This window comes from Microchirus variegatus (assembly GCF_963457635.1).
Source record: "Microchirus variegatus genome assembly, chromosome: 13".
Lineage (NCBI taxonomy): Eukaryota > Metazoa > Chordata > Actinopteri > Pleuronectiformes > Soleidae > Microchirus > Microchirus variegatus.
The window spans coordinates 14050701-14074612 of NC_139814.1; the positions used below are offsets into that span (position 1 = coordinate 14050701).

At 42.2% G+C, this 23912-nt stretch overlaps 1 protein-coding gene across 1 annotated transcript in view; it reads right to left on the bottom strand.

Moving 5' to 3' along the window:
* Window positions 1-20192, bottom strand: part of kcnq4 (potassium voltage-gated channel subfamily Q member 4) — a gene marked incomplete at both ends in the record, with an annotated part of 45820 nt that extends 25628 nt beyond the window's left edge. The window contains one exon of the mRNA XM_083899501.1: window positions 19891-20192. Coding sequence (XP_083755627.1) covers window positions 19891-20192 — 302 coding nt within the window. The remainder of the gene's footprint in view (window positions 1-19890) is intronic.
* Between the last annotated feature and the right edge of the window lie 3720 nt (window positions 20193-23912).

Genomic DNA, 23912 nt, shown 5'->3' on the forward strand with positions numbered 1-23912 from the left:
GGTGGGAATATGTTTTTCACAACATAAGGACAACTCATTGTGAACTATGTTCACGCTATTTTTAGTAAATGTAAGTTAATCAAGGAGAGGCTTCAAAAGTTAGATCATTAGATCATCATCATCATCCCCAATGCGTTTATAAGTATTGTGCTTTACCACAATAAAGTTGTAGCACGGCTTTTCCATTAGCGATAGTATCTGGTACCTTTTTATTACCTGCTGTTGAGGTTCCACGCAAACTGTGGCGTCGGCAGACTGCCGGCCACTGATTGTTCAGAAAGTGTCGTCACTGGAATAGTCATGAACACAACGTACAACACAACGACTGTGATCATGCAGGAAGTACTGAACTAATATTTTTAATGAACTGACTCACTAGTGATGATTCACTAGTCTGAAAACAACTGCTTTGCTCGTCACTAGTTTGGGGCACGCATAAAACAGCATCTCGGCAGTTTCGTGCAGCCGTGCTATCCGACGGTCTGGCCCACGTTGAGGAGGTACTATAGTAATACTATAAATGCCATGCCTGATACCAAACCAAGTAGAGTTGAGCCAAGCTGAGTCGTGATAGAACTCTACCGTGGAAAAGTGCCATTAGATGCAAAAATAGTGAGTCACAGTCCACATTGTCAAATCTGAGTCCAAGTCTAAATTGTCAAAGTTGAGTCTGATTTGAGGTGAAACTGGGCTTCAGTGCTAATCTATGCAGCTATGCCGAGTTGTCGCCTGCCAAGAACTGCAAGTACATCGCAGAAATGTACACACGAGCAAGTGAAATCCCTAAATATATGATTTAAGCATCTAACAGTCAGAAAGAGTGTTCTTTCTTTCTTTCCAACTTCCAAGGCTGAATGAAGTCGATGCTCGAGTCCGAGACAAGTGCAAATCATCAGTGCTGGAGTCCGAGACAAGGCATGAGTCCTGGATAACACACACACACACTCACAAACACTGGTGGACACTCACAGACATAATGCATTCCCTAAAGTGTTCTGTGCCTTCAGAGCACTCATTAGAGTGATGTGCCTTCACCTAACCCTAAACCCAACCTTTAAACCTAAGCTTAACCCTTAAAAAAGCCCTTTAAAGTTGTGAGGACCAACCAAAATTGGTTCACCAAAAGGTGAAAATGTGCTCACACAGACAGATTTAAAACAAAATGTGTCCTCACAGCCTATCACAGACAGGCACATGGACACACACACACCTATCCAGAGGATGCACTCCATTGTCTCTCATTGCTCTTTGCTTATAGACTCAGTGAAGAGTACTATACAGAGCACGGTGAAGGCAAAATGCTGAGATAGCGCTGACATTTAGCTGTGGCAAGCCTATTAGCACAGAGTCTGCAAACCCTTTACTCTGTGTATCAGATGCTATTTCATACGCCCGTGTGCTTGTATAATATCAGTCAGTTGGAGAAGAGTCACTGTTGATAGTGAGGATAATAGACGCGAGGCAGAAAAGGCCATGTGACACGTTTGAGCTGTAGAGCTTTGAAACTGAAACCACAAAATGTCCCGGTGAAAGTCAGGTCGCGATCATGTGACTTCTCAAAACACACAAACAGCTTACACACTTTTACCCCCCCCCCCTCCCCCCCTTCCTTGACGAGGGGCTACGACTGGATTTCCGGCCAATCATCATTACTCTGTGACAGGTCTAATCTTGTTACCATGGCAGCGGTGATCTCTGGTGATGGATTACAGAGGGTCAGAGGTAGCGTTCCACGATTAAGAAACTACAGAATAACACAGTGACTGTAACATTTGAACTTGGGGTAATAGGATTGCCCCAGAAGTTTGAGGCGAGGGGTGTGAGAATGTGAGCAGGGGTCACACACAACCCTGGTGGTCAGCAGATCTTGAAGAGGACCTAATATATATGACATAATGGTCAGTGTGATGTTAAGACCAGTGTTACTAATAGCAAAGGGTTGAGGTCATTTAAAGCACTGTGGGAAAAAATGATCTATGTCCCCATCTGAGTTGGGCATTGCTACACTTTGTGTAGATCTACAGTATTACTGTAACTATCAGGCCATATTTCTGGGGGAATAATCAACAGTGACAACACAGCTTCATAATTAGTAGCTTTGTTTTTTGAAAAATATGTGGTTATATTTTGTTTTTATGTTTATTTTTTAGGGCACTATCGGGCTTTAGGGCTTATAAAACACCACAAACAGCATACAAAGTGTATGTATATAAATCCTTTTTAAATTTAAAAAAAAGAATTTAGTTTTCATAGCCTTAAAAATAAGCCTTTCTTATATACTTTGTGCAAAAGCCTCACTTTACATATTACGCACTTAAAGCAGACAAGCTTTCTGGTATGTAAAAGCCACCATAGTTCCCCGATGTGATTGGAAAACCAAGGGATTGAGTGCAGACATCTAACCATTAAATTGCACATTAAAGTAACATTTCTGACACTTAAAATCAGATTCTCATTATTCATAGGTGCAGACTTTACATGCACAGTTTAAAAGTTCGACATTCGGCATTCGAAAACTGGAAGTCCGCAAAAAGTTCTATTCTTGGCTCCACAGTGCAGCACAGAGTTCTACACAAACGTACAGCCTCAGAGGATTTATCTGTCCAGTAGATACATGTTATATATGACGGCAATGTACCTGCTAGAGCCTGCAAATGATCACTTTTCCAAATGCTAACTGTTGTTAGCTCCCAGGAGCCTCTGTGGCTGATGTCATTTCCTGTCCCTTAAGTTTCGTTTTACTTTTTTTTTAATTAAAGAGATGCTACTAAACAGAGCGTTCTGAACAGGGCTGTTTTGGCAGAATGATTGAACTGCTGTGGTGCTTCATCCTTATTCATCCTTGTTCATTAGGACACCAGGGAACTAGTTCAACTTGGAGAAATAGGAATAATATGGGACCTTTAAGAAAACCAAATGATAGTCTTAGTCCGACTAAGACTTTTAACACGCATGTAAACACACTGACTGCCACAGAGAAGGTTTTCAGCAGAGACCAAAGAAGGGCCGGAGTCATGCGTTTCAATTTTAAACATGAAACACAGAAAACAAACTAAAATGTTGGACATTTCTTCTTACCCAGATCCAGCCACTAGAGAGATTGATCGATTAGTCAACTGACCCCAGCTGAGCTAATCAACAAGCCTCTCTGTGCCCAAACCACACCCACCTCCACAAATGGCATTGGGGTAACTGTTTGAAAAAGATATTTAATCTGTTGAACGCGATAAACTCTACCACCTTTTCCACAGAAACTGTGTCCATAGGCTCCGCAGCACTACCTCTATGTCACATCTCCTTTTGGTTGCCACAGAAACGACCCCATGGCCCTGAGATGGCGGCTTCTTCTTTGATGGTGACCCCTCAGGTGGTAGCCACTGATATGCAGCAGCTAGTTTTGTGCTGAGGACCTCGAGTCCCTGTTGCTATCGGTCTGCTATCGTTATCTTGTCGCTGTTATTACGGTCAAACACTGTTACCGGCTCATATCACAGGGAGAAGCTGTGTAACGGCTCAGACCAGTGACAGAGCCGCTATCCCTGCCTGTGTGTTTGTATATCTGTCAATCTGGTTGAGTTATGTGTCTTTTTTTTTTTTTTTTTTTTTTTAAATTCAAAGTCCAGAGCCATGAGAAAGATTTTGCATCTCCCTCCCACACAAGAACACTACACTTGCAGGGGGCTGTGCCAGTTTTCCAAAAACACTTTCTGACCTAAACCCATAAGTTGCGTCCATGTAACATATTTATAGATATAAAGTTCACCTGCTGCTTTAAAAAACATGTGTTTTTTCAATAGCTCTTCCAGATAACTTTAACTAGCACTTTTAAGTAAAGATAATTTCAATTTAAATCATAGTAATTGACATTTCTACTTAGAATTATTAATTATCTGTACTATTGGTTGCACCTTTATAGCACAACTGACTCAAAAGTATTTGAAATAACAATATATCACTTTGTTGACAGCGCCTACTTTAATAACATAACAGTTTTAAAGTACTGGTAAAGTACAGGTCTTTTAAAGGGGCGGGGGATCCCACTTTCACTCAGAACTTTCAGACATGAGTTAAATGACTGTTGAGCAGCTGGACAAAGTTCACAGTCAGTTAAGACGCTGGATTAACTGTCAGTTTCACTCGTAATGACGTGTATAAATTGTCATGACAGTTGGTGTTAACCTTGTGGAGGCTATCATAGTTTAAAGTGTATATAATTACATATAAAATGACACGTTTTTCTGTCTGTTCTATTGTTTTGTTTTAAACTACACTCCTCACACACGTGTCTTCTTATAGTAAGCATGGTGCACTGTAAAAAAAAAAAAAAAAAAAAAAACACTGCACCATGCTGACTCATTTCATAAAAAAAGAAATGAGCGGTTTCGCTTTCTCCCTCTGCACAAACTGTTGACCCATGTTCACTGACTCACTACCGCAAAGGAAGTGTTTCTCAACGCCTGGACTTCGCCTTCTGTTCGCCTAAATTTGGGGGCCAAAAATATCTCACGCTCGTACAGTGGAGTGTCGTTTTTTTCCCTCTGACACACATCCCCCTGTGGACAAACAAAAACATGAATCGGGACAAAGAGCATTCATTCATTCATTCATTCATTCAAGTTGATCCTCTCTGTCCAGATACCAAGTTCCTCCTCAACGTTACAGGGTTTTACTCAAACAAAACTCCCACCAAGGTCAACATTTGCTTCCCAGTGATCAGAATCGCGTCAGATTGATGTCTTTGTGGAGATAATGACTGGAAATCATTTCTTCGACATGTACCCACATCTTGCTCACACACTCTCCTACATTGACATAACATTTTGGCCTTGTGCATTTCATTTAACCTCTTTTCCACCCTCAATCTAAGGTGCACTCTTTTCTTTACTCTGTCTAAACCTATAACTGCTATATATCTCATTTTATTTCACCCCCACCGGTCGAGGCAGACGGCCACACTCGTTCTGTTAAAAGGAATGCTCGTTGTGTTTCTCTTCTCTCTATAATATTGAGAAGGTTTCTGCCTGTCAATGTACAGAGCCTTGAGATAATGCATCTGGCACGATACAAACACAATTGAATTGAATAGAGCAGCTCAAGCAGAGCCAGTATCAGAGTGCTCGTAGGCCTCCTTGACACGGCCTGCCTCCCTTTTTAACTAATTATAGCCAATTAGGTGACAGGCCAGTAGAGGCACTGGCAGATGAGCACACAGAGATAATACTCGTCTGAATTATTCATCCTTCTACCGGACTTCTCCCGACATCCACGCTTGTCCTGCTCTTTGATTTTTCTATTGTAGCTATTTTGTTCAGTCGCTCGCTTGACTGTCACCCGTAAAGGCCAGGGTGCACTTCAAAAAAAAATAGCTTGAACAAAGTGTGTAACTTTAAAAAAAACCCTAACTTTTAAATATGAACAAATGCCAGTGAGATCCAAACCATTGTCGGATGAACCGATGAAGTGAGTCAGCTCCACGTGACTGTGTTTCTCAGAAAAGCAGTGGTTTAGATCAGGGTTTCTCAATCCTGGGTTGTTTCTCAATGGGCCGTTCCAATTCGCAAGTACGCTAGCAAGTACGCGAGTTCAGAGTAGTGTTCTCGCTCGAGTATGCATCGGGTGGTGAATTGAACGTACTTGGGAAAGCCATGTATCCCAGAATTTTTGCTGGAACATATCGGCAGAGAAAACACAAAAAAACCCAGAAATAAATATTTTTCTGTGTCCTGGAACACAGTTTCAGAGAAATTAGTAATTTGGCAGCGACGTTGTTGGAGATGAACAGCTCCGCCTTTGCGGAAGCTCTGCGTGATCTACGTGGTTTCGATCTTGTGTATCGCCAGGTAACAGACCCACAGGAAGTGATTTGTTTTATGGAAGACAGGCAGACACAATAGCAACATTGCTAAAAAGTACAAAGAAGTACCCACAAAAAGTTCAAAAAGCTCAAAAATCAAAAATTCACAGTGGTTATTCACTTGCGATAACCACATGACTCGCCCCTGAGCTGCTACTGTTGTATACACACAAGCGCTCCCTCAGTCAGGTCTGATAGTTTTGCTGTTTTCAGATGAATTACTCAGCACACAAATAACGTTTCGTAGTTTCGGTTCACGAAGACCAAACAGTGGCAGAAAAATAACTTCAACGACAACAACAACAACTCACCGAGTTACGCACTGCAGCTTTAACTGCAGGCCAAAAAAAAACCTGCTATTACGGGAGAGAGAGAGAGTAGGCGTGTCAAATTTAAAAAAATGTTGGACAGATACATCAGTTATTTTCTCCGCAGAGACGTCCATCTGTGGCTGATGCAACTCTCTGAGGAATGAAAGGAGAAGTTTTAAACCCTGCTCACTTTCTCACTTCCACATGCTCGGTGTGAAGATGCATGCTTGTTTTTTTCAGCGTCAAAGAACAAAAGTGTGCACGACAAGTCAAACTCATGCCTTTACGTTTAAGAAGAATAATTGATTCATATACTATTTACTTACATTTTGAGCAGTGGCAGTTTCTTACGGTTTCTAAATAAATAGCAGTGCTTCCTGTTGCCCTCAGTTTTATGGCTTAGTCTGTGCACTGTGGGACAGAGGACGCTGCTCTGATATGACAGGAAACCATGTGGTCTGGCAGCTGGGGGTCAAAGCGCTCGATCGAGCAGCGATAAGTACTGTAGCGAAGACGAGCGCTGAGAAAAGACGTCAAACATGAAGACATGAAAACAGACACGAGGGGGAGAACTGGAAAAAAGTAGCCACAGTCGTGAAGAGTCTCGGGACAGATAGATAATGGGGAAAAATGAGGACGATAATGAGGAAGGTGTCTGAATAATGGATTGGACAGATGAGGGGACAGCGAGACTAGAAGAGAGCCAGAGTGGAAAAAAAAAAAGAGAAGAGAGAGTTAAGGTATCGTCTGTGAGGTCTCATCACACACTCGCTGACATCGCTTTAATCTCAGGGCCAAGGGGAGACCAGAGGGTCCACCGACACACACACACACACACACGGACAGATTTACTGTTTGTGTGTGTGTGCGGAGCACGAGCGCGTTCGCAGAGTAACAAGTGAGGCAAAAAAAAACATAAAAGTCCGAACAGGACTCCTGCATGACATCACAACGCGCAAAAATGAGGACAGTTTAATGTGACAGCTTTATGTTTTGTTGTGTTTGTTTGTAGCTCGCACTCAACCATCAACATCGTCATCCATTTTTATTATGACACATTTCTGCACATTCTGCACCAAAACATGTGTGACACGGGGGGGAACGTTTTTAGCACCGATACCCCCACACCGTAGAACGATGATAATAATAATAATAATAATAATGGTGAATTAGTGTGATGTGGGGCCAGAGCAGCAACGGACGAGCAGTGGCAGCGCGACTCAAGAGGTAGAGCGCTTCGTTTAGTGATCGGAGGGTTCTTTGTTGGGCTGAAGTGTCCTTGAGTGCGTACAGACATACTTCATGAAGTACTCTGAGTGGTCTACGCACTAGACAAACTTTTATATATATATACACTACAGTTCAAATGTTTGGGGTCACTTAGAAATGTCCTTATTTTTGGAAAAGGAAAAGCTCATTTTTTCACTGACTATAACAATAAATGAATCAGAAATACACTCTATACATTGTTAATGTGGTAAACGACTATTCTAGCTGCAAACATGGTTTTTAATGGAATATCTATAGGTGTATAGAGGCCCATTTCCAGCAACCATCTCTCCAGTGTTCTAATGGTACATTGTGTTTGCTAATCGCGTTAGAAGGCTATTGGATGATTAGAAAACCCTTGTGCAATGATGTTAGAATAGCTGAAAACAGTTTTACTGGTTCTTTAACGAAAGGGCAAAATTCTTTTTGGAATAAAAATCATTATTTCTAATCTTGTCAATGTCTTGACTATATGTTCAATTCATTTTGCAACTGTTTTGATGAATTAAAAGTGTGAATTTTAATGAAAAACACCCCAAAACAAATTCATAGGTGACCCCAAACTTTTGAACGGAAGTGTATATATATATGTACTGTATAGTACATATACACATGCAACATGATTTTTAGAGCAGTTTCCCACTAGGATGGAGCAAAAACACGGACAAAGAAAGTAAGAACATGAGGAGGATAGTAGACAAGTAGATCCAGTTAAAAGAAGGAGAACGCATGCATTTCTTACAGAAATAAGAGATATCAAAGCAGATATTAAAAAGATGGGTGGTAAAAAAAACACCACAGACACACAAGAATAGAGGAAATAACACTTATTTGCAATTGTGCAAATAAGACGTTTCAGAGGAGGAGGGGGGGGCGGAACGCATGAATAACAATCTCACAGGAGTAGCAGGCAGCTTTTGTAATTATAGCTCCATCGTTAACATTTGATTATTGTTTATGCTCTGCCCGCAGTGCCATTGGCCAGGCACTTATACGCACACACACACACACACACACACGTACTATCTCCATAAACTTGCGTGTGCATGAATACACTCGTTTTCCAAATGTGCACACGCCAATCAAGACCTTTTCTGACTTCATGCACACTCAGCCACATCATCAGCGATGTCACACGCACACACACATACATACACACACACACACACACACACACCACAGCGGCGCTTTCTGCAGACGAGGCAGACCTTATAAATACTGTCCTACATTGTGATTTTGTTTGAGCTCCGTCTCCATGGCGCTCCTTCCTCACATGTTTACAGTGACGGCCGTTATAAATTAAAATTATCTTAACAAAACTTAAGCTAGGCTGCGCATGAGGCTCGCAGCTAGGCAAGGACAACAGCAGAGACACAGAGAGGGACCTAACCCGGGCTATCCCGGGATAGAGACAAGACACAGAGACTGAGAGACAGAAAGAGCACGGTTCGCTCCGCACGGCAAGGAAGATGTTAAGCAGCTCTTGACAAAGTGAGAAAGTGATAGTTGACCATGTGTGTGTGTGTGTGTGTGTCTTTACAAATATGCATGTTGAGTACGCCTGCACAGTCATGCAGCCTCCTCATCCTGAAAACTATATCCACACAGCGCTCACGTGCCCGATGCGGTTCGAATTACCAACGCATGGACAGAATAAAATCTAATACCAGTAAAAATAGGCAGAGCAGAGAAAGACCGGAGATTTACTGTACACAGCTGGCTTGAAATGAAACATCAATGAGAGCCTGGCCCCACCGTTTGCAGGGATGTGAAGCATACATCCTGCATTTACTGACACCAAATCCATTAAACACTTATATACATTTCAATTATTTCATTTTACTTCGCCCCCCGGTTACAGCCAAACAACCAGTGAACAATAATGGCTTCAACAACATGATGGCGCGTCTTTGAAGAGTGCTTTACAAACAAAAAAAAAAAAAACCTGCAGCAGGACCTGCTCAGTAAAATGATTCATTATTTTTGTATGAACTCGTTATAAAGAGTGTCATTGATTTTCCATTCAGCTAATAACGATTGCGACGGATGTTAACACATTAATATGAAAGTATAACATAACGTAAGGATTGTTTTATCCATGTGACTCTTAGCAGTCTCTGGAGCCTTTAAAAAAAAAAAAAAAAAAAAAAACAGAATTTCCTGTTTTACTTAGATTTCTATCTATAGTAGCTAAACCTTTCCCCTTTTAAAATCCATCACTTATAATTTCAGCCATTGTCATGACCCCGTTGAATTAGATAAGAAGGAGCGGCTTTTCCCCATGTTTGTATAAAAGTAACATGTTAATTCCTTGTCAGCGGGTAAACACAGGAGAATCGGGTTAGTTTCCACATTACTCCGGATCTGCTGATCTTCGCCATGTTCAGTTGCAGCCACCCATTAGGGTCGGGGCCTTAAGTGTGCTGCTGCTGCTGCTGCTGCTGCTGCTGCTGCTGAGAGATAATGGCAAAGCTAAAGCTATTGATTTATCTTCTGTCTGCGTTATGGTCTTCGCAGACGCTGGCGACACACAGAGCCTGCTTTCTAAGCACTCTTCCAACACTATCCCTCACACCGAACACCTTTGATGAACACGCAGCGTCGTCGTCAGTGAACAGGCAAGAGAATGATGTATGTGTGTCAGGACTGTTATCTCGTCAACACGTCTTGCATCACTTCCTGCAAACATCATCATGCAAAGATCATTCACACCTTAAAATCTAAAACCAATTCCTTTACCCTATCAGAGCAACTACCTCGATTTCACGCTATTTTCACAGCTATGGTTTGAAAGACTACAGCTGAGTCCTCTTCATTGTAGTGTTTTTTGTTTGTTTTTATTGTAATACATTACTGTTCAAAAGTTTGGGGTCACTTAAAAATGTCCTTATTTTAGAAGGAAAAGCATTTTTTTTTTTCAATTAATATAATATTAAATTAATCATAAATACACTCTCTACATTTTTAATGGAATGTATCCATAGGTGTATAGAGGCACATTTCCACACTCTTAGAAATAAGGCTTCCAAAAGGGTCCTTCTACAAGGGCTGAGGTTCTACCTGAAAAAAAACTCCAGAAGACAGGGTTTTTCAAGGGTTCTTGGTAACACTAATGGTTCCAGTAAGAACCCTAACCCTAACCCTAACCCATTTTGATCCAGGTTCAAGGTGAAATCTTTATAAAAAAGGTTCTACCTGGAGCCGAAAAGGTTTCTCCTATAAGGACAAGCCGAAGAACCTTATATGGTTCTACTTAGCACTTTTATTTCTAAGAGTGCAGCAACCATCCCTCCAGTGTTCTAATGGTACATTGTGTTTGCTAATCCCTTGTGCAATTATGTTAGCAAAGCTGAAAACTGTTTCTTTAGCTATTATTTTGGATAAAAGTCATTATTTCTAATCTTGTCAATGTCTTGACTATATTTTCTATTTATTTTGCAACTCTTTTGATGAATAAAACGAGTGTGACTTTTAATGGAAAACACACAAAAAATTCTCTAGATGACCCCGAAGACTCAGACTTTAAGTGTTATTTTTAATCTCTTTCTGAAAGTCAATCCTTAAATTTGACTCAAAATCCTTCCTCAACTGAAATAAACCCAAACCAAACTTCTCCAAATACTTTTGTACTTGTTCTGCCCAGTTTATTTTGTATGTCCTGCTAAATGTAGGTGTTTGTACTTTTCTGTACACACTTAATGATTGAGTATAAGGGTAAAACTACAGTGAAGTGAAGTGAACCACCCACAGGGGTTGTATGGGTACAAAAAAGTGTTGGTTACTTTAGAAAATTAGGATATAACAGCTGAAAATGTACTAGATTTAATAGAAGATGAGTAAAACACAGGTTCTCCATGACTTGTGACGCATTACATTTCCAGTTGTCGTGTTTGACCTGTCGTACTGGGTTGCAAAGTTTTGCCAGTTCAGTGTAAGATTGATTTAAAGTATAAGAATGAGGGAACAAAAGCAGCAGCAGCAGCAGCAGCAGCAGCACTGTACTAACTTTCAAGAGGAAGCTTCCAGAACTGTGAAGCTGAAAGGTGAAATTTTACAGTGAGAGAGGGGCAAGGTTATAAAATCAATACAGGCCTGAACTGAAGTGCTGTGAAATCTTCTTTTTTTTTTTGCCCCATTAGGCCAAACATAGACAATATCCCGAGAACACAGGAGAGCTGTGAGCTAAAAGTACAAGAAAATTAGCACGTCCCTTGTCTTCTGCAGCGTTATGTTCAGAATGAATGACTGCAACCAGAAAATGGTGCAATAATTTGTTAGCATTTACTGCTCCTGTAGTCGGTCTATACTTGAGCAGACTTGCCACCGCTGCAGAACTCGCCCCGTGCCACACAGTATATTGCAGATATAGCAAGACGTAATAATAAGACATAAAGTTGAAGGAGTCCGCCTCTTCTGTGGAAACAGATCTGGAGTATTTAAAAGGGTCTGGTCTCGTCAAAATAAACTTCCAGAATTTGCCTTGGAACCGCCTCAGCCAAAAGTCACTTGTATTCTAGTTCTGCTTTAGCAACAATGACATTACATAAACACAGACGGCTTCAGATGAAGTGATGTCAACACTCCGACTGGTCACCTCTGTGCAGGAGAATGAACTGTGTGAGTGAGTGTGTGTGTGTGTGTGCGTTTACATGTATTCTGCATTACAGCTTTTGACATATTCTGCCTTACCCACGAACTGAAAAAAACAGCAGTATTTATGTTAAAAATGTTTTGTTCTCTGGAGTAAGTGAGGACAATGAGCACGGCTGGAATACTGGTCAGAAACCTGATTCTTGGTCAGCCGTCCCAGGACAGACAGTCCCCTCTCCAGGGAGACACATTTTGCCCCGAAAGGAGAAATTAATACACTGACTAACCTCGACTCTCCCCTCTCTCCAACTCACGGCTGTTCTCCTTTCTAGACCTTTCCCTCCACACACACACACACACACACACACACACACACACACACACACACACACACACACACACACACACACACACACACACACACACACACAACACACAACATCACACATCCTGTTACAAGCCCTTATTTCCTTTGAAGGATGATAACCCGATAAACACCAGAAAAGTGACACTTTTTCGCCTCTATGAGTTCCTGACACGTCTCATCACCTGTTTTTATTCTCCCATTGAAGAGACTGAGAAGCATTTTGCCGTGCTTAAGTGTCCTTGAGCAAGACACGAGATACCTACGAGCTGCTGAGCTGCTGCTGTTGTACTAGAGGACAAGCAAAAATAGAAAATTTCTACAGGAATCCATAGAGTATCACGTTATCGTTATTATCATTCATCCTCCGCAGGCGGCCACAATCGCGCTCCCTCGTTCTGTTTGTCCTCTGTGTCACATGTCTGTGTTAGCAGGTAATATGGCTTTGTAGAGGAAATCACAAGGCACAGTGTGACAGGCGAGGAGGCTCAAGCAGCTGCCTGTGACAAGGCTTTTAGAAAGAAAGAAACACCAGGGCACCTGACACACACAGACCAGGTATAAGAGTGGTGCGTTGAGTATAATTTAGTAAAGTAAGTGTAGAAGTTAAAACATATTAAAGGAAAATCAGCAAAAAGTCTATTTACAGGCTGAAAATAATCTTGTAATTCTAGTCAAAATAGCACATTTGAAGAAGAATTAAGGTCTTTAAGATACTAAGTGTGTCTTTGTAATCTCAAGAACAATCCAGTTACTCTGGCGTATAATCTTAAACCACAGGAAACGCCAGACACTCAATCAAAGACGGATCACGGGTCAAGTCATTATCGAGTTTCCATTTGAATGACTGTGCAAAATAAGTTCTACAAGTTGAAATGCTGACTTTATAGCGGTAATTACATCTATGGCTGCAACTAACGATTACTTTTTATAATCGAAGTCGATTAGTTTCGAGTAATCGTTCGGTCCATAAAATGTCAGGAAATGTTGAAAAATGTCGATCAATCAGTGCTTTTCAAACCTGGAAACGATGACGTTCTCAAGAGTCTTGTTTGTTACATGGAGCAAAGAAACAAAGAAGAAAATATTCACATTTAAGAAACTGAAAAATCTGAAAACTTGTTTGAATTCTCTAAAAAACAATCAAATAATTAAGTAATCGATTAATTTCAATATTTTAATATTTTCAATACTAGTGCAGTGCCCGTAGGAAGTATGTATTCCTATAGTGGGAGCTGAAGAAGATTTTTCAGTTATGGTAATGCATGATAACACACAGTCACAACAGCTAGCTACGCTAATGCTAATCGAAAAATGAAAACATTCCCGTTGTGCCTAATGAGGTTGCACAGTGTTTGCATTATGTTAGCCCTACGCTAACGCTAAGCATAGCCTTGCTAGCTTACCTTTGGAAACAGGTTCGCCAAGTTAGCCGCAAAGTAGTAGCATGCTAATGCAAAACAAATATGTGCTCACGTATTAGTGAATTGACAAGTCGTTGTTTCAGTATAACACCATGTTCTGCGGTGAACCGTGTGAAAATGTCTCACCCACCGTGAGGACAGTCTCTTCACTCCCACCTCCCCGCTCCAGACAGCGCAACTACTGCTGATGAGCCGCTGATCAGTGAAAATTAAAATTCCTCCAAAAAATCTGAAAATCAGGGATGCACACCATCGGGCCATGCTCAACCCATATCCAAAGTCTTACGGCGATCTGACTAATGGTCAGCGAGATATGCCCGTCACAGACACACAGACACAACTTGCTTTATAGATCTTGTATATTCTTTCAATGACATAAAAATTCCCCCTTATATGAAAAATATTAAAAAGCCAATCAGGTTCGGGTGAAAGACAGGAGAAGACAGTGAGATGAAGTGGGGGGAGGGGAAGTCAATTAGACCGGGTAGTACAGCAAATAAGAGATTATTTCCACTCAAGAGGATAGAAAAGGAGGGACTGATAGGAGAGAGAAAGGCTGAAGAAAAAGCGAAGGCATTTGGACCGTAAATGATTGTTAATGGAGCAGAATTTACACAACCTGCTGAGGTGAACAGATAAAAAAGAAACAGCAGCGGTAAACGGGCAACAACCGTCCAATCTAGAGTCCTGAGCCAGTTAAAAACCCCCACGCTAAGTGTCGAGTGGCCTTAACCCATCATCATTTTATGGTGCCACTTCCCCCACTCCATCCTTCATTCTCTGTTACTTAGTCATCAACAACAACAACAAAAAACACACACATCCATGTGCCCACTAAAACAGCACACAACAAAAGAAAAAAAAGCTATTTTCTGATTTTGCTCCAACCATGAATAATAAAAAAGGTTGTTGTTTTTGGAAGATGCTGAGCGGTAATATTGGAAACCAACCAGAGGGGGAGGGGGGAAAAAACACTAGACAGCAGCAAAACGTTCAATCAACAAACTGCTCCAAGTAAATGACTTTAATAATGTCAGAAAAGCAATTGAACTTAAATGAAAACCTAGCAGGATGCGGCACGTGTACGGCACAAAAGGTTGCGTGAAGATCAATGAACCATAGCCCTACGTCAAAGCATCAGTGGAGACGTTATGGAGAACATTAGAGCCGCTACTCCCTCCACATCTATAAATAAGGCCGCTTTAGGCTCAAGCTTTCATAAACAGTCACCATCGCTGCTCAGTGCGCCATTAAAGGTTGAGGTAAGGGTTTAACGGTTCTGTTTTGGAAAAATTCATCCTGTGAAGGACGTGTACTTTGGAAATAAGTGAAGTTTCATTTATAGAGCAAAGGGTTCGGGAGCTACAGAGAGTGAGAGTGTCCAGAGCAGTTGGACAAACGTTAATTCCCCTTAAAGCATCAATAATGCATTATTAAAGCGCAACCGCAGATTTGCAAGCACTAAAGTCTTCTCGGATGCATTCAATTATTGCCGTTTGTTTATGTTGACACCCCAAATAGTAGTTTGTAAGGAAGACATCCTAAAGATAATCTACAGTGATTTATTTGGATTGGATTACAAAGAGCCAGTAGGTTAGAAGAGATAAATGAAAAGATACATTTAATACGGAATTGTCAGTATTGGAGCAGCACATGTCGAGATATCTTTGAGTTTAAGTTTCTATTATGGGTAAGACACCGCAAAAACACTAGATCCTTCACTTTTCATACAGCAACTCGAGCTTTTCCTTTTGTCAGATCCTCCCTCAATGTAAACTCCACACCAGCAGCATGGTCTTTTTGACTGTATGTTTGTACGTATGGATGAATTAATTCAGAACAGTTTGCTGTGTGATCAACATCAACTGTGATACAGGTACACTCTTAGAAATAAAGGGGTTCCAAAAGGGTCCTTCTACAAGGGCTGAGGTTCTACCTGGAACCATTTGCTTCTGTAAAACCCTTTCCTAAATGAAGGGTTTTAAAAGGGTTCTTGGTGGAACCCTCCTTTATAAAAAGGTTCTACCTGGAGCCAAAAAGGGTTCTCCTATGAGGACAAGCCGAAGAACCTTATATGGTTCTACTTAGCACTTTTAGATAGATAGATAGATAGATAGATAGATAGATAGATAGATAGATAGATAGATAGATAGATAGATAGATAGATAGATAGATAGATAGATAGATAGATAGATAGATAGATAGATAGATAGATAGATAGATAGATAGATAGATAGATAGATAGATAGATAGATAGATAGATAGATAGGGGGTTCCACCAAGAATTTATTCAGGAAAGGGATTTTAAAGGGTTCTCTGGATCTAAATGGTTCTTACTGGAACCATTAGTGTTACCAAGAACCCCTGAAAAACAAAGAAAGGGTTTTACAGAAGCAAATGGTTCCAGGTAAGGACCCTTTTGGAACCTTTATTTCTAAGAGGATAGATAGATAGATAGATAGATAGATAGATAGATAGATAGATAGATAGATAGATAGATAGATAGATAGATAGATAGATAGATAGATAGATAGATAGATAGATAGATAGATAGATAGATAGATAGATAGATAGATAGATAGATAGATAGATAGATAGATAGATAGATAGATAGATAGATAGATAGATCCGGTCTATAAGCTCCATGTTAGTGCCATGTACCATTCCGCCCCACGTGTCCATGCTCCACCTCTAATAGAGTTTAATAATATATGACCACTATATCTTCACCCTCTTTAGAAGCAATCAATCACTCAGTCTTGACTCTTCATCCTCTCCAGATGAACGGCACATCAAGCTAAGATGTGAGAGCAATGACAGTCAACGTTAGCAGGTAATCATGCCATTGAATGCCTTCATGACTTTAACCGTGTTGGTATGTCCAGTGAGAGACTGGTGGAGTTCCATGGCCTCCACAGGACCTAAGACAAATTACCACAGGCACAGCCTTCAGCCGCATATGAGCGTCTATATGTGGTACTGCCAATGGCAAAAAGGGAGCAGGGGTCAAAGGTGAAGGGAAACACTGAAACCAATCCCTCTGACTGTCGGCAATCGTCTGCGCAGCCAAACACGCATATATACACACTGAATGTGCATTAACACACAAACACAGACCAAAAATTAACCTTCAATCGTGTTGATAATTGCAAGGAAATAATGGGACAAATGCGCCTGCATTTACAAATATCACTCTGTCCTTACTGTATGACATTATGAGAAGAAATTTCAATAAGATTTCAATCAGTATTTACAACCCAAACCAATAGCTTCTCGAAACACACACACACACACACACACACACACACACACACACACACACACACACACACACACACACACACACACACACAAACACACACAAAGTTGAAGTTTACCCACACCATTAACACGTGCGGAAAACAAGACTCTTAGAAACCACACAAACGCTCCTGCCGGGCTGCAGTCGCTCGTAAACCTCAACAAAACAGACCCTCGCGGTCACGTTGTGCGTTTACCGCAGCTAAAACAAGAGGAGGGATTCAGATGTGACAAAGAGGCATCGAGCTTTTTGCACAGAATAAGTGAAGGGACCGTAACAAGAGGCACAAAAACACTTTTCAATGGTCCGCGAGTCACGTGTGAACCAGAGCTTTTGGACATGTTCAAAAACCCCGCTGTGTGTCCAAGCAACCGATCGAGATGGTGAGCAAAGGAATTCTTCATGGTCACAGGGGTTTCTGGGAACTCTATTGTAACTTTTTAACGAGTGCTGTTCTTGTTTTTCGGGCCACACAGTTGCCGTCGTTGTCTCGCCTTTGCAGCGAGAAAACCTGGGGTTCGCGACCCAGTTGGAATAAGGGTCTCTCGTGCACAGAGTCTGCATGAGAGTGGATGGTTGTTTGTCTCTATGTGTCCCTGTGATGGACTGGCAATCTGTCCAGTATTTCCCCCGCCTTTTGATCCTAGGTCAGCTGGGATTGGCACTAGCGTCCCCCTCAACCTTTAAGTGGAGGATAAAGCTGTGAGTGAGTGACTGAGTGTCCTTGTTTCCGCCTAACAAATGACAAGTTCCCAGAAGAGGCTGACTGCTCTGACTCTTCAACTGGCATGTGAGTGTTTGAAGAAGCGGTTGCATCAGAAGGAGACAGCTAACAACGCTCCCCAAGACGTTTAACCAGAAGTGGGGTCTGTCTGCGCTTCTTATGCACAGCTGTGACAGCAATAAGGAAGTTTGAGGAGTGTGGTGGGACTTAAGTGGGCGCCCACGGAGAGACATTATTGTGCGGAGCTGCCTCACCGCTTTTCCGGCATGCACCTGTTAGAGCGAGGCTCTTTGAAGCGATGCATCTGCTCCAGCATCCCTTGTTACAATTTAGAGATAATTAAAGGATCTAGGGAAGTTAACACAGCATGCTACACAGCGGCTGTACGGCTCAATTTAATTACAATAGATCAACAGCGCCTTAATGGAGCTTCGTTTTACAATGAATTTGGCTCACACGTGGTTACGACTCTCAGCGCGCTAAGCAGCCCACATGTAATGAATCAAAACAAATGCACAGCTCAGGGTGATACTGAAACACAGGGATAGTGTGCTCAGTTAGGCATATGTGCACCAAAGACACGGTTTTTCCACGTCAAAGAGCAACCGAATAAGTTTAAGTCGCGCGTTAAGAAGGCGGCATTTCACAACACAGAGCCAGCCGTTCACGTCTAAAGTCAGTCGAGCTCCATCTATGAGGCCGTGGCATCTGAAACATGATCTGGGCACCCCCCAAGTGCCTGCACTGCCTCTCACTCACAGCAATAACAACAATGGCAGAGCTGCCGTCCACCCGGTAAGAATGTCACCAGCAACCACCCAGGAAAGGCCACTGAAGCGTGGTCGAACACGTTGTTCTCCGTGTTGTAAAGAAACGTTTGTCGTTTTGTGGGAACGAACGCGGGAGAAAGAGGAAGTGAAAGAATCGGTGGCGAGAGTTTTGTCAACCCACGCTTAGTACTAATGTGCCACTGGTGTAAGGAGAGAACACGCGAGAGTCATGTCCCCGAGGTGGGATTTCCCTCCGTTATAAACATATGATGGCATTGGCAGGGGGACAGCTGTACTTGTCTAAACAATGACACGGAAAGCACAGCGTGGTCTAAGGAGCTCCCACACATAAAGCTCTGTCCAGCCTGTGCCAGACGCAGCAGACGCTGCTGGAAAACAGCTGCTGCTCCACAACTGCCCTGGCCTTCACTGTGAAAGGAGACAGAAAGACACTCATGCAACAGTCAATGTGCACCAATTGAACTTTGACTCGTTAAAAACGAGTTAGATGCGACTCTTAGATGAGATTCATCCAAATCCCACCAGATGACCCAACTCGACAGCGTGATTTAACGCTCTGAGGCTTTAGTCCTGGGTCGTTGGTCTCTCAGTGGGAAGCAGGCACCGTCAGTGAGCTCATGCTTTTCCAGTGTTTACATGTTGTATACATTACAGAGCGTATGGGACAGAGGCAGTTAATAATCTTGACAGAACACTCTCCACAGTCGGGGAATTGCTTTACGTTGAGATCTATGTTTGGTGCTGCTGCGTGTTTAATTGGTGAGATTCTCCCTCAAGGAGTTAATACGCAGAAGAAAAACTGGACTCAGAATGGGTTGAAGTCCCTTTTTTTTATCTTAAAAGCCAAACAAGTGCAGCCAACTTCTGAACTACACGATAACCATAAAAACACTGGTGTCAACTTAAACTCACACATGTATGTATTTATTTATTTTAAAGGGACAACCAGCAGGTTCCATGATTTGATGATTTGGTTTATAAAATAAAATAAAAATTACCCACTGTGGATTTGGATCATTTAAATTTAAGTTTCTTCTCATGATTTAATCAGATAGAGACAAGGGGGGAAATTGAACAGCATACCCCGTGTTGAGATGATGTATGGTGCTAATTGCAGAACATGCATCTCTGCTTGGTTAATTGGAAAACGACTGCTGCTGTAAAGTGACGCAAACACACGGTGAACGTCTATGTGGAAACACTTTTCACTGACTACATTAAAAGTTTTTTATTTAAAGAAGGATGAGAATAAATAAACTTACATGAACGCATGGTAGATGAAGGCAAATCCTCGTGGCCTCTCCAGCACGTTGTACATGAAGTTTTGCAACTTTCTCGCTCTCTTGCTGGACGTGGAGGTGTTGGCCCGGGGTCCCGGGGGCCCCGGCAGCGGGGTGCCCAGCAGACCCGTGCGGTGAGACGGGTGTCCGCGCTCCGGAGTGGACGGCTCGCTCCGCTCCGTGTGGACAGCGGTGAGGGCCACGAACTCGACCCGCCGGTCGTCGTTCGCAGCCGAGGGCGACAGCATTCTGATGCCGCCGTTGTTGGACGGACTTCCTAACATCTTGGTTTGCGCTGACGCTGACGCTGACTTCACTGGGTCTTCGGCGGGAGCGCAGAGCAAAGTTTACTCCAAGTCATAGTCCAGGGTTTGCCTCGGCTTTAAAAGTTGTTAATGACGATCGAGTGTCATTCCTGCTCTGTGACAGCCACTCAGTGTGTGTGTGTGTGTGTGTGTGTGTGTGTGTGTGCTGTTGACAGATAGATGAAAGTTATCTGTAAATCAGGTCACGGTCGCGGGAGAAAAGATGCACAATAGTTGGACAAGTGAGCCGCGCACAAACATGACCTTGGGCGATAAAGAGCGGTAATGAACGGGCTGCAGACTGGAGAAGTCATGTTTCACATGAGCCGCTGAGAAGCTGCCATCACTCTGCACAGATGACAGACCTCAATCAAGTCAAACATCCAGCGCTGGACGCGCCGCGCGCCGTTATAAATCACGATAAGCGGGCGCGGGGGCTGAAGCCAACAACCGGACTAAATGCAGTTCGTTAAGTTCCTCTTGGCTGTTTCTTCTTCTTCAGCTTTAACCGCCACAGCCTCTGACACCAGCCTCTCTGCTCTGCTCGTGCGGTGCGTGTGTCTGTTTCCACGGACGGACAGGCGTGGGTGCAGCAGCAGCAGCAGCAGCAGCAGTGGAGCGGAGCGCGCACAAGTGCGCACCATCAGCAGCGCTGTGATGTCAAGAAACGCAGCTTTCCAAAAGTGTGTGGAAAGGCCAGAGGGGAAGGGAAAACTCGTTCTGTTGTCTGCAGCTGGTCTTTACACGCTCACGAAGTCCTCACGGAAACCTCCTTCCTCTCTCCCTCTCTCTCCCTCTCTCTCTCTCTGTCCGGTCAGCTGAAGAACATGGAGCTGAGGCGAGGCGCGCGGGTGAGACTCTGGGTGAGTGTGAACGTGGGAGGCAGGGACAGGGAGATGCGCACCGGGTAGTTTGTGTTTATTTTAATGTAATTTTATTATTTTTACTGTATTCAGAGTAATCTGATTGAACGTGATGATTACAGTTTGATTAGAAGGGTTTAGATATTTCATTTTTAATTACTGTCTTAGTCAGTCTAATATCAAAAAGTCTAATATCACTACTTTATCCTAGGAGTGGTGTAAGGGGATTACAGTTAAACAATTATTAAGCAAATTAATGCTGCGTTTGGCACGTGTTTTATGCTTTAGATGTTATATTATGATGTCAATTACGCACAGCAGGCCATGGCAAACCAAATAAGGAATAAACCGAAAATTAAAGGTGCCATATGTAAGAATGTGGCCAAAAACATTTACTACATTCAAATTCAAAATACCAAGGTCTTTTAGGTTTCGTTTTCTGACGTAACTGGCAACCCGTGGTTGCTCGCTGCTGAGACTCTACTGACTGCAATGATTGGTAGACGGCGGTAGGTGGCGCCACATGCCAAAACACGATTTCAAAACATAAACATGATTTGCAGTCTGCAAAATATATTTTTTAATGCAAATATTTTGGCTGTACTGTTGTTGTTGGTGAGTTCAGTTTGTTATATGAACATTATTCCTGAGTCTCTGTGACATATTAGGAGGATTTTATGGCCAGTTGCTTTAGATTTATTACATAATGCACCTTTAAGTCTTTTTAACTGACCTACAGTTCAATATTTTTCAGTTTGATTCTTGTATGGGACGTCACAGCTCACATGGAACCTCGCCAGGGCAGGTACTATCACTAATGGAAAAGCAAAAAAAAAACATGCCTTGCTGAGTTGAGTTGATATAATGCACCTTTAAAATTTGGAGGTGCTGATTTTTTTTGTTTGTTTGTTCTCCAGTTTTCCCGATTTTTATTTCAATAACGTGAATTTGCAAAAGTAAAACGTGATTACTTAGTAGTCATATGTTTCAAGATACTTTCCTGAATAACTTGCCCAACCCTGGTCAGGAGGACCCCAGCAACACGACCACCACTGCCGCCGCCGCCGCCGCCGCCCTCCTCTTCAGTGAGCAGAACTTTCTAAATCTATTACAGTGACACATCACAGGCCTGTGGTTGTGGTCACGGAGCACGGTGCCTGTGCAGAGATCACCTGTCACAGGGCCTCAGATGGGAATGCAGTGAGAGGTGGTTCCCAAACTCCTGCTGTCCCCATGCACACAAAAGTGACACCAATGCCAAGATCATCCACAAACCAATGGCATCAAAACACACACACAAAAAAAGTCAAAAGAAACTGAGATTTCCTTGCTATAACGCACTCATTTGTGTGAAATGTGTGATTTAAGTCTTGAGAGAAATGTTTATGACTGCGGGCACCAAACAGAGAGACTGACTGTGTGCCTCAGACATGTGTTTGGTATTGTGTAGGTTTAATGGCGCACCATAACAACAGCAGTTGCAGGCTGCTGCTGGTGCTGCTCGCGCTAATTATGTGCACTCCTGTCCATTGTGGCTGCTCATGCATGTGTGGGGACACGCAGGTTTGTGGAATGACGTGTGGGACGTGCAACCGGAGCCTCTCACAAGTCACAAATCTGGACGTTATTTCCCAGGCCCCACTGCCATGACATGACTCAACGTTACTAATCCTTAAATCCTTTACTTAACATCAAACGTATACACTGACACATTTACTGTCCGCTATAAAACTGGATCAAAGTTTGGCGGCAATGTGTTGGGACTGGTTAACACAACTCTTTAATGTACACCGTTCAAAAGTTTGGAGTCGCCTATACAATTTTTGTTGTGTGTTTTCCATTAAAAGTCACACTTTAATTCATCAAAAGAGTTGCAAAATTAATAGAAAAATTAGTCAAGACAATTGCACAAGGGTTTTCAAGGGTTTTCTCATCATCCAATAGTCTTCTAACGCCATCAGCAAACACAATGTACCATTAGAAAACTGGAGAGATGGTTGCTGGAAATGTGCCTCTATACACCTATGTACATATTCCATTAAAAAACATTTGCAGCTAGAATAGTCGTTTACCACATTAACAATGTATAGAGTGTATTTCTGATTCATTAAATTATATATTCATTGGCAAAAAGAGCTTTTCCTTCAATAAGGATATTTCTAAGTGACCCCAAACTTTTGAACGGTCATGTATATGGGAACATTCAATGTGTATAAAAAGTGTACTTGGAATTGATATGAATTGTATACAATTAGGGCTGCACTGCTATTAGAGTGTATATATAGAGTGACTTCATCTTTGATTCTGAATTACTTAAAGGAGCTATATGTAAGTGTTTTAAAGATTAAGGAAACATCCATCTTCTACCGCTTTATCCTCCACATGAGGGTCGCGGACAGTTCGCCAGTCCATCACAGGGCCACAGAGAGACAAACAAGCATTCACTCTCAAACTCGTGTGTCCAATTGACCGACTCCCCGTAATGCATGTTTTTGGACTGTGAGAGGAAACCAGAGAACCTGGAGAAAACCCATGCACACACGGGGAGAACATGCAAACTCCATACAGAATTAAGGAAGGTCCTGGCTTCACTGACAACTGTGAGGCCTTTACTGTATATTCACAATTTAAAATAAAATGTACAGTCTGTAAATTCAGAGTGCAAAACCCATTTTAAACTTCAGTTATTAAGTATATCCTTCATAAAGTCCCTTTAAAGGACACTCACTCATCTTCCACCGCTTTATCCTCTACATGAGGGTCACGGAGGTCGCTGGTGACAATCCCAGCTGACATAGGGTGAAAGGCGGGGTACAAGTATTGTATTTCTTATATT